Below are 12,577 nucleotides of genomic sequence, written 5' to 3'. Positions count from 1 at the left end.
CCTCGTTAAGTTGGGTTTTCTTCGACATAAACGCAATTAATTAGTTATTTTCGTAATTTGGTTCGATAGTATACGGGGTAACGAAAACCATAGATTTAGTGAGTGAAACCTTGAGTCACAGCTTTTGGCAAAAATGTTGCATTAAATATTTCCGAACCAGCTGGAAAACGATATCTCGGATAATACAAGTATATATTACAGGTTACTGAATTATCTGAAATTATCATCTGCACATGGTTGATAACACGATTGGCATTAACTATTGACGAGTATCGGGTTTTTCTGAGTGCAGTAAGAATATCATTCGAGTTAAGTATGTTAAAACTAGGTATTACTAATGAATTTTTGGAGGGTTAATGACCGCACCGGCCAGTTGTAAAAGGGCTGACGAAGTCATTGTGTTTGGTATTCTTAAGTCCAGGGTATCTGTGTACGTTGAAATTTCGTTTTAAAGTCCATGGTTGAAATCCCCCACTCAGACTACTAGTCAGGACTGGAATATGGTAGTTAGTCAATTTCTTCGAGATGGCGTATGTGTATATGACGGTACAGTTCCGGTAGATATCATGTTCAGAGATATTATGTTTGTCGCTCCTATCGTTATGTATGGATGCGAGGTATTGGGATATGAAAATCTCGATTTATTAGAGAATCCCACTCGTTGTACTGTAAGATTTTAATGAAATATTTTCGTAATTTACATCTATTATCAGAGCTAGGATGTTATCCTTTATGTATAGAGGTCAAGCGTAGAATGATTAATTGTGGATGAATACAGTATCCGGAAAGCAAACTAAACTAAGCTCAATCCTTTATAAAACATTTTTCAACTTGATGACGATTTAGTATTTAGTTTATCCGAATTTAGGATTGGATCTTACCTGTAAATCAATTATCAAACCTTCAGTTAGATAGCAATCTATGATTAGATTATACTATGTTTGTAATGTTTTAGGTGATGAACTACATTCAATTTTTGATTGCGCTCTACTTAATGAAATGAATTTTGTGATCTTGATAATCTAAAAATCCAACCACACAGGTAGCTAAATTCATCAAAATAGTCTTAGATGTATATAGATCCCTCTCATGGTTAACTTATTGTAAATAGTGTATGTATGTATTGTTAGTAACTTTGTTACATTTTATGAAGAAAAGTTTATATTTTCTGCATGTTGTTTTGTAAATGTTGTATGTTTTATAATCTCCCCCCTCCCCCTGTAGCATGGAAACGGTTGGAGTGTAGATAAATTCTAATTCCTAATTCCTAGTTCAATAAGTGGACTTAAGTATATACATGTATATATACATGATATACCAATATCATGTTTGAAACAGTAATTTTAAGAAAATCTGACGTGCATCAGCTTTATATAGGTGGGTCTAATTCTCAAAAAGTGAAGACAATGAATAGGACGGACTGTTTTTGGAGTTTTATGTTTTTATTGAATAGTGTATAATGCACTGTACAAAACATTACATGTAGGCTACGTACAAACAAATGAAAAAAACTTTATGGCACAAATGCAGCAGTTGTGAATGTTGGTATGCTAATGGGCCGCCGAAACCGGGAGCAATGGTATGTCCTCACGTTTTGGCATTGTAAGAAAATTCTAAATCACCTATTATCTCCAGGGGCCCCCACCTTGGAATTGATTCCGGCGGCCCTGTATAGTATAAGAATATATCAAATCCAATGTATATACATAGAAGATATACATGTTCAATCATTCAAGTGATTCATTCATTACGAAATGTTAAGATATTGCGACGGCTCTCTAATGAATTTTTAAATCAAACCGGTTTGATCGTAGAAATGATATATAACCTGAACAACATGGTTTCACCACACTAACAATACATCACAACTTTAATGCACTTCACTCTCCCAAATTCAATACATAAATCAATTCTACGGCTAAAGGACAAAAATATATGTACATATAAGTTTTTAAAGTCTTATCTGCCACCCATTTCACCTTAAGACCGTCCCTTTTTAAACAACAAGTAAGCTGTTATAAATTCATTCTGTCAGATACAATGGAGCCGAATTTTGAAAACAAGTGACATCTAGATATAAGTACAAGGAATCAACTTCAAACACACAATTAACATATTACTCGATTTTAGCATGGCTTCGAGTCAGCGCCCGGTGCTTTCTGCTGCAAATGCCAATATAGCTATTGAGTAAAATCAATCCGTTCACCGTATGACATTTAAGTATCAAAGCACAGACAAAAATTGTTGGAATGTAGCATCGCCATGCACTTCTATTCTTGAAGGCGTGTAATTTTAGTATTTTGGATAATCGTCAAGTAACCTTTCCACTCCAATTCTGTAAGTGCCGATATTGATTTACACAATTGCGTAGAATTCGAAGACAGACATAATATATCACTTTAGCCCCATTTCCGCCAATTATTGAACAACACAACGACAATAATGTCCAACCATAATCATAATATAAGCAAATAGATTTTGAACATTGAAAGTCGATCAAAGCGTCTTGGCAAAAAATAACAATATTCCGTTGTTTTATCAAATAAACAAGTAGATATTTGTTTGGACTGTACAACACATCCTTTGGGGATATTTCAAAGCAATAATGAGTCCAATGAATTGAAATTGTCCTCAATACGTATATCCTACTAAAGCCCACATATATTCATATATCCCTACTTATAAATATTCATTACCCTGGTTATTATTTCAAATACATTGTATTAATCATCCAATACATATATATATATATATATACATAGTATATATTTCAACCTTAGTGAATTGCGTTGTGGATTTTTCCAGTTACCCCTCGATTATGCATATCTATGATATGTACGTACAATTGAATCATCTAACAATGCCGTCTATCCCGTAAAATATTGTAATGATATGAAACGATATATTAGAAAATATATAAAAATGCACAATATAACTCATACAATAATACATTCACCTTACACAGCCGAATGCATAACAAAAAATTCTACGATACAGCCGAAATGATAAATACATATACGTATACTGTTATTTACAAACTTGCTGGTATAGAGACATTGGTAGCAACCGTAGCTTTAGAAAAATAAGATATTCTGGAAATGGCAAGTTCGAAGTGTCAATTAACATCAATCACGTGACTTGTGGATGGTATCGTCTTGTAGATGGTCTTCATTCTCAACATCGGCACATCAATTGCTGCAACAAAATGGAATATATATGCCAAACATGTCAACACAATTATAGTGATGCCGCAATCGCTTTTCAGTTATCATTTGGCAACAATCTTTCACGAATTAAAACAATCTTAACATGGCATATCGCTGTTTAAACAATATATTGTTGAGCAGCCTAGACGTCTACCATTCTTGGAAAATACGACCGTATGAACATACAGAACACGGTTGGTGCAGACAAGATGAGGAATGATATTTCGACTCTTTTCGGAAGTAAAAAGTTCCAAATGACAAACGGAAAAAGCCTAAAATCCTTTTGCGCATAATCACTGCTTTGAACCCTATCTAAGAACATTCTACGTTATCGCATACCAATCCACGTCATCGCTTGTGAAACATTTTATTCCAACGGAGGAATAACAATTAACAGCAATGTTGACGTCATGCGTGCAGTGAGCACTCGGCTCGATGTGTCTGCCATCCTTTGATCTGAGTAGAAGAAAAATATCAGCGATATGAATACGAAAATATAGACGAGTGTTTTAGTATATAAATTGTACAAGATTTCCTTCCGATGAAAAAGGAGGGATGTGCTTCAAATACACAACTCGGAATGAAGAAGGTGTAAAAATAATTGGCAATTGTCATGTACAAACTGATACGTATCTACGTCACAATATGCGAGTAGCTTTAGGGTCAAAGTGAAAGAAAGAAATTGAAAGCGATAGAAAGCATAGCATTAGCATGCAGAGAATAATGTAGACCATTCGGCTGGTTCGATAAATAAATGTCCATAAGAAAAAAGGCAATGGAAGCAAGATGCAAGAATCATGATATGCCTATGATGACATCGTGGATACCAGATGAGAAACGATTGATGATTATCACTAAGCATGCTGAAGCGACATAACCACTGACCACTGAGAAGCGTGAAGAGCTGTAAAATGAAAAGGTTCATTTTCGCAAAGCGAAGCGGATTCAACGTTGTTCAAGCGCTTTGAAATAACGTAATATCTTTTCTCCAGTTTTTGCTAGCAGACTGAAAGCAAACTTAGCATTTACACTTGGGAAAACGTACCTGACAATGTTGGCTGCAATACCAAACACGTTTACAACCAGAGCACAAAAAGGCTGCTCGTTGGCTGCAAACGACACATAATCTGGTGTGCTCCTGGAAAGCATTAGATTGTTCAGTTCTCACTTGCATTGGCGTCGGCTGAAATCATATTCAAATCAAAAGGTTATACATAGAGTTCTGGGCCAACCTGATTCAAAGTTTTAATGATGTTACAAAAGTACCTGTCTTGTTAGATAATTGTGTTGAACATTCTGGGTTTGCTGATGACGAATTTGTGGTGCGCGGCTAGGAATAGGAATCATTGGTGTATCTCGTCTTGTATATTGAAGATCAGAGATTCCTGGATGTGGAAACCGTTCACTGTCATATGACTGTGTGTGTGCAGCAGGATTTGGATGTTGGACGTTAGGTAAGTGGTTGTGATAGTAAGGACCGGGTTGTGGTGGCCAACCAGGAATAGAGCTTTGCTGTTGTTTAGATATCTTTCTTGGATCGGATGGTGCTGGTACTGCTGGTCGTACATTCTGCATTAATTGTTGGGGTGCATGTGGTTGGTGAGAATGAATATGCTGTTGCTGTTGTTGATACTGTAAACTCGGGTGTGCTCTAACATCTACTGAACTTGGGGAAATCGGAGCACGATTATGTTGGTGTTGTCGTATCATCGCATCACGATGAAACGATTCATTTCCATTGGATTTCAGTGGACAAGGATTCATTTGGAACTGCCCAACAGGTCTAGGTGCAAGCCTTGATTGGTTTGGTTGCATATCCGGCCGGTATGGAACCGGCATATCTTGAGGATCTTGTGCAGGTGGTTGCTGTCGTTTTGTTTCTGAATGAGTGGGTTGAATGAGTGTTGGAGGGATTCTGATGGGAGGACTACGCTGCATAGGGCTAGCAGCCATATGTGATATGCTGGTTACCACCGGATGCTGAATAGGTTGCTGGATACGATTGTAGTCTGATATAGACGGCGGTTGATACTTTATTTGAGCAGGAAGATTTTGGGGATACACAACCTGAGGTGCGACTGGTCTTGGTACCTGTTTGTTTGTTAACCTTCCATTATCATGACCAGGTGAACGTGTCAAATCTATAATTTCGATTGTTGATTTTGCTCGTGGAGTAATGTCTCTTCTATCTTTCATCTGGAAACGGTCACCTTGATATCCATGGCTCAGGTTTTGCATGGTACCTTGTGGTGAAGAATTAGGTACAGGTTCAAGTAACTTCCCTTGGGTGTAATTATAAAGTGAAGTGTCGATGGATCGTCTACCTTGAGGTGGAGGAGTCAATAAGGTATTTGAAATACTATTCCTTTGAAAAGAGTCTGTATCCGACGACAAACGATTAACCGGAATAGCTGCAGTTCTACTCATCATTTCTCGAACTAGCCTTGGACTTCTGTCTGGTGGTTTTTGGGCTAAGGGTTGAAAAGTTGAATTATTTTTATAACGGTCTTCTAGGAGTATTTCCTTCGGCAGTGAAACTGGTTTCTGGCCATGCGCTGGTGGTGGAACTGTTTTAGATTTGTCGAGATTATTCTCTGGAATACGGGGGTATTTATCGTAAGACTCTCGTCGGTTATAAGCCCTCTCTCCAAATTCTCGTATATTATCATGTCTAGAACAACTTTGTTGATTATGTCGGTATCTTTCACTGTACGCGTCTCTTTGTTCAACCCTAGGCATAGAGTCCCGCAATTCTGGAGTTGTATAAGACTTTTCGTTGACTAAAGGCGATGTACTTGGCTTCAGCCCAGCTACACGCAAGTGAGACTCCATTTTCACCAAAAGCATTGCCATACGATGCTTCATCATGATTGCCTGATTTCGTTCTCTCTCTTTTATGGCGACCATCATCTCTACACGTTGAAAGTCCCGCTTCATTTTTTCATATTCCTCTGTTGTGATTTGTCGGGGCGTTTGTGGCGACAGAGGTACGTTACGAACTGGACTCTTAATTTCAGTTGAACATTTTTTTTGTACCGCTGGATATGAATTAGTATCATTCTTGACATATTTGTTTTGTGATTCTCCAGAGTTATTCCAGTCAGCGAGCCGTTTGCCAGTTGATGTCTCGACAAATCGCAGGCCTCCGGCGTAACCTGACATAGTCGTTGAGGGAAATCGTGGAGGTGGCATCGTGAGCGGTGGCACAGACGGAATATGTACGACCGTACCCTGTCGAATACTTGGGGATGGGGTACGAAGTGGCATAGGAATACAATTATGCTGCAATGGGTTGTCAAGTGAAGCAGCGTCCTCTGATTGAGTCATGTTTGTTGCTATCGAACTGAAATCGATAGGAACAATTGGTGTCACGACGGATACGTGTGCTTGATCCGATTGTGTTGGTGTACTCGGGATCTGAAGAGCTTCAGCTGCTTTATAGATTTCGTCTTTCTGTAAAACTCCTCTATTCATCTCATTATAGGCTTGCTGTATTTCTGAAGCAGTTTGAACAATCTGCATCTGGGTTTTTATATTTGCAATTACGTCTTTATGGTCGCGTACCATATCAGACACCGTGCTCTTGATTTGTGGCTGAACTCGTTGAATAGGCGTATTTGGTTTTTGTTTTTTCACAACATCTGGAGAATATACGAAATTGTAAGACAAATTTGATACATTCCAATATATCAGTTTTAGGCATTAAAAGCAGCCCATCGTTTAAATTATCTAACCACTTGTAGGCGAAAATAATATTCTGAATGGTTTACGATAAGTAGTTCCCTTTAACAGGAATAACGTATACACGGAAGTTGGGAATATCCCATTTATAATCAACAAAGCTTTCTATCACCACGAAAACTAAATTTTCAACAGTCGTTTTTTTCATACATATTTCCTGTAACTCATACCTTCATTGTTCCCTGCAAGAGTTTTGATGTCTTCAAATTCGTCATCACCGTTATGTGCAGCTAGCAAACTGGTTTCTATCATATTTTCTAAGCGTTGTTGCATGTTCATTGGTTTTTCGAGAGACCTGCATCATCAAAAAGGTTTTTGGACAGTTCGAGGGAAATTTCGAATGCGGGATTATACAGCTACATCGAACACCAATGCATACTCACTCAAATTCGGCATTACGTGTTACATTAACAGATAATTTTTCAGTGTCAGCGTTGTTGGACGATTCTTTCTCAGCAGTATATACACTGGATGAAGCAACGGATCTCTCTGGAGAACCTACAATAGGAGTTGAGGACGAAGAGACAAGTGAACTGGTTTCAATGTCGTTTTTCTCGACCGTCGTAACGTCAATATTCCTATCCGTCGAGGCTTCAACACCGTCTGATTTTACTTCCGGCTTTGCTACTAATCCTCCCTCGTTCTTTTTGATTTTGTTTTCTAACCAATTATATTTGGGAAATTCCTGCGTTAGCCTCAATAGTTCATCGTCGTCTGTGATACGGGCATTAGGTCGTTCAGGGGTTTTCGATTTCGCTCCCATTCTTCGCCGTTTTGGAGGTAGTATAACAGGTAAGTCATCTCCTCCTGGAAAAAGATATGCCCACATGTACATAATATAATAGCCCGAAATAGTAGATAATCGATATTCGAGCAATATCAAGAGTTTTCGACGTGAGATTACATTATATATATATATATAGAGAGAATCGAGATTAAATTAACTTCAATACACCCGACAATGAAGTTCACACGAAAACCATTAATCATTTCACCCGTATAAAATTTTTGTTGAATTACTCCGTGGAATTTCGACCTACAGAACGTCTCATATCTCTAGTGGTTTCAACTAAAACTGATACCGTTATGATACTCCAGTGTATATAAAAATGTTGTGAGCTCATCTCAATGAATAAAAGAGGTGGCTTATGCAGTTTTTCTTTTGTTTTAGCTTAATTTACTTTGGCCATTAGTAGCATTCTGTCGTTGTATTCACATCATAGAGATTTGTTCCTGAATTATCGGGAACATGTTATTAATACATACATATGTAGTTGAAGTTCCATAGCAAATATTCAAATATTACACAACTGGCAGGTTAGAAAAAATTGTCTATGCAGCTGCACTACTTCAACAATGTATTAATATACAATTCTATAGCGACAAAATTTATTGTAATACTTCCAAGCTCGTATGATAGAATATAACAGGTCTAAAATGAAAAGCATAAAATCCCTTAACCCTTGATGTGAACACTAAATCCAAAATTTAAAAGATTTACACAATGAATGATTTTATATAGCATACCCACAAAAAATGGGAAATCCTTGGAATTGATGGAAATGCCATGCACCAATGATTATATTAAGCTTAACTTGACATTTGTAAACGCAAGAAACAACACGTGTTTTCTGAATAGAGAAGTATGAGAGTTTGACAAGCTATTCGAAGCTTTTCACCTCCCACTTACACATTTTATACCATATGGCAACAATATATGATATAGAATAACACGACAAGTCATGGCGCATAACTCTTTATAGAAATATTGTTTAAAAGGCCAGTACATAGAATAAAGACCTCACCTTCCTCTTTTTTGTTGATGTCGCTTGATGGACTGTTGCTCTCCGATGACATATCAATTGATCTCAAAGGCAGCGATGGTTTTTCATTCTGTGATTTTTTTGGCCGCTGATTGTTTTTGGATTTTATCGAAGCCTTTCCAGGATTTGTGGTCAAGCCACGATTCATGTTCATCATGGTGTTTTGCTCTGCGTTTATTCTCTCCTGCAGTTCAATCGATTCAGGCTGCGCTGCAGGTTTACTACTACCTAGAGCAGTATCTAATGCTCTGGATACCTCATCTTGGACGGTAAAACCTGAATCTTTAGATGATGATGGATGTATCTCATCAAATTTTGGACTAGAAGCACTATTATCACGTAATTTAGCTCGAATATGGGCCACTTTAAGTGGTATATCGTCATTTGCGTTTGGAGCTGGACTAGATATATCGGGTTCGTTGTGCACTATCGCGTACCTGGATGATTCTTTTCTTTTCAGCCTTATTTTTGTTGAATGTTGTGGGTCGGTACGTAGCAAACCCGTTTTCGATTGTATGAAACAACCTGTTTGAGCGGATGGCGGGGACGATGCGCCAGGCGAATGAACATCAGATTCAACCTCCCGACCTCCTAATGTTGGAGCGTCAGTTTGAGACGACGGTGCTTTAACCGAACCCGCTACAACGACGGGCTCAATATTTCGAGCATCGCTACGGTCATTATCCTCTTTTACAAGAGATGAATTTTTATCATCGACAATATCATTAACGAGATCACTTAATGCATCCTCCCCCATCGACTTATTGATATCATTGGACTGTTGCTGATCATCGCTAGGATCACTAAGCAAGTTTTTCTCGTCTCCATCTACATCGTCCTTAAGCGAGACAACATCCTTTATCACGAGGTTCATAGTTTCATATGACTGAGACGAATCAAACGAATCTTTATTTACGACATTTATCTCATCAGCTATGACAAGACGCGGACAGTCGCCATCCGAATGACTGCTGTCGTCATTATGCATTAACGTCTCGTGTATTTGAAAACGTGATTTTGAAAAGTCTTGAGGGATGTCGTGAACCTGGGCTTCCGGATCTGTAACAAAGAAGAGGCTCGGTTGGTTTGGCGTCGTATCTTCCGCTAAGTCGAGGGAAGATGGATCTGAGACTAATTGTGCCGTATATTCACTTTCAAATTGGGTAACGTTGTGTGTATTATCCGACACACATATTTCGTACGACATATTTTGAAATTCGAGATCTCTATCGTTAATGTCAGTATCACTTTCAGCAGATTTCTGGCCAGACTGTCTAGGTATCATGAAATTATCTACTCCAAGAGACATATCACAATCTCTATCGCTGATACGCATGTCAATATCAACAATATCAGTTTTAATATCCTCACGCATTTTGTTGGGTGTTATTTGCTTATCGCTATCCTTCATCTTCATATTTCTTGCGCAAGAATTATCTAGAACAGGTGCCTGTTCAATGAAATCATTTTTTCCAGGCATAGCATTATCGACTTCTTTCTGTAGACGAGGCATTGTTAGTTCTTCGCTAGTTCGAATTGATTTATCTTGCACTTCCGAGGGATCTGGATCGACATGAGTCTTTTGCAAAACTTTCGATTTCGACTGGGTTCTTCCGTCGTCCAATATAACCGCGTGTGGTGCCGAATGGTCAACCAGTACGGGGAGAGGTCTGTCGGTGTCCTTTGAAAATGAACTGCAATGCATATCATCCACAGCTCTAGATATTTTAGTATATTCACTCCCCTCGGAAGTCATTGATATCAGTGATGGTGCATCGAGACTTTCTTGGTCAGCGGATGACATAATTATTCGATCATTTGTGACATTTTTGTGTATCGTATGACAGAGAGGTATATGTTCAGGTGCATTTGAACTACCACCGTGAATTTCAGACGACATTCCAACCGATTTCGATGGATAAGTTCCACTGAGATCAACGGGATTTTCATTGCCCGTAAATGCGCTTGAACGAGGGCTGGTTACAGCCATCGAATCAGTGTAAAGTAAACTCTTAGTATTTGGAACGTTTATCTTCTCGATCGGGTTTGATGTCGACATTTCGTGGCCTATGGCAGATTTGATCTTGACCTTATCTTTCGTTATAAATGATTTCAAATGCTTCGTAGTCAATCTTTCCAATAGAACCACTGGCTTTTTGTTGATTAATTCTTCCGACTCTGCACTAGCATCAATGCTACATTGTATCCCATTAATTGTAGTGTAAGTTCTCGTATCACAACTAGCAGGTTTAGGTTTTTGTCTTTTGGGACTTAGTTTCAAATTAGTTAGAAAGAGATCTTTCTCATTGTTTGAAACAGTTTGGCTTATATTGGTAGGGTAACTTGCTGACTGATTTAGAAGTTCACCATGAGTCGAATATTCTTGGGATAGTATCGTCGAACCACCGTCTGTAGATTCGTTTTCTATCGGATTAAACGTTTCTTTAACTGATTCTGATAAAGACTTCACGAACAGAGATTGAAAGTCTTGATTACATGACAAACATGGCTTTGCGCTCCTGTCATCGGGAATGTTTCGCAACACAGCCTCGGAAATGGAGGATTCAAATGATTCAAACGTATCCTTGTCGGAACAAGTCTCCAAATTGAATTTCTCGTATTTCTTATCGGTGTCAATTGAGTTTACGTTTTTGACACATATATAGTCCGTTCCGCTTTTATATTCCGGCTGAAGTTTGGTTGCATCGTTGACATCCTCGGGATTTTTGAAAGGCTTCGATAATTCAGACGTAAAAATCATAACTGGTCATATGAATTCATCGAAATCTCGGGCCGACTTCATTGCCCGTACCAAATCTAAAATAGAATTAATGTTGATAGTTATGATGATGTATTATTGTCAGATAAACCACGGACGTATAAACCAGAGTTTATACGTCCACGGATAAACATACCTGGTATCATACGGAAATGAAATAAACATTTAATATCCAACATCTAAAATTAACAACAACATATGATGAACCGCAGCTTACAATCATTGTCTCAGTATGCATTCAATACAATCTATACTCAACATGTTGCGCATTATGTGACGCAGATGTCTCATTTGTTGATAATACATATGCAAAACTGATTTATATGAATATACCACAGTATAATCATTTCTAGGTTTTACTGTTGACATCTGGACATCGAATCTATCTACATATACCAATTATGAACGATATATATATATATATATATATATATATATATATATATATATATATATATATATATATATATATATATATATATATATATATATATATATATATATATATATATATATATATATATATATATATATATATATATATATATATATATATATATATATATATATATATATATATATATATATATATATATATATATATATATATATATATATATATATATATATATACGATGTATATATGGTATAAATACTAACGGCGAGTGTTTGATAAAACACCATATTATCATGATAATGACCTGGATTAAACAATGTCCTCAATACATACTTCTATTCAGCCGGTTTCTAAAAAAAAGTGTTTTCAAAGGTAGTTGAACGTGTACAATACAAGTATCGACGTAAATATCTACAACAAACATTTCATACAATTCAAATGCGGAACGGTATAACGAAAATATTAGCAATCATGAAAATGAAAATGAAAAACGTTTAGGAGCATTAGTATTTTCATAGCACAGACGAACAGGAAAAGAATTATTATTATTATTATTATTATTATTATTGTCATCATCTATTTCGTCATCAAATGGCATTTCATATAACTAAGCGGCTACAGGCATGACTGT

The 12,577-nt window shown here is 37.2% G+C and overlaps 1 protein-coding gene across 1 annotated transcript; it reads right to left on the bottom strand.

The window, feature by feature from the left end:
- Positions 1-1,432: 1,432 nt before the first annotated feature.
- Positions 1,433-11,531, bottom strand: LOC141899126 (uncharacterized). Its single transcript, XM_074785279.1, has 6 exons — positions 8,753-11,531; positions 7,331-7,754; positions 7,118-7,242; positions 4,473-6,847; positions 4,252-4,389; positions 1,433-3,662 (listed from the first exon to the last, which is right to left on the bottom strand). Exons 1-6 carry the CDS (start codon positions 11,529-11,531, stop codon positions 3,615-3,617), a joined length of 5,889 nt encoding a protein of 1,962 aa, XP_074641380.1. The 3' UTR covers positions 1,433-3,614.
- Between the last annotated feature and the right edge of the window lie 1,046 nt (positions 11,532-12,577).

Source organism: Tubulanus polymorphus, chromosome 2, assembly GCF_964204645.1.
Source record: "Tubulanus polymorphus chromosome 2, tnTubPoly1.2, whole genome shotgun sequence".
In the NCBI taxonomy this organism is placed as follows: domain Eukaryota; kingdom Metazoa; phylum Nemertea; class Palaeonemertea; order Tubulaniformes; family Tubulanidae; genus Tubulanus; species Tubulanus polymorphus.
The sequence above is the reverse complement of the archived record's forward strand: the minus strand, read 5'-3'. Positions and strand labels throughout refer to the sequence as shown.

Coding starts and splice junctions, on each gene's coding strand:
- LOC141899126 (XM_074785279.1), bottom strand. CDS start 11,531: ATGATTTTTACGTCTGAATTATCGAAGCCTTTCAAAAATCCCGAGGAT. Junction 7,243..7,330: donor ACACGTAATGCCGAATTTGA/GTGAGTATGCAT, acceptor TTGATGATGCAG/GTCTCTCGAAAAACCAATGA. Junction 3,663..4,251: donor ATTGCAGCCAACATTGTCAG/GTACGTTTTCCC, acceptor TCTTCTACTCAG/ATCAAAGGATGGCAGACACA.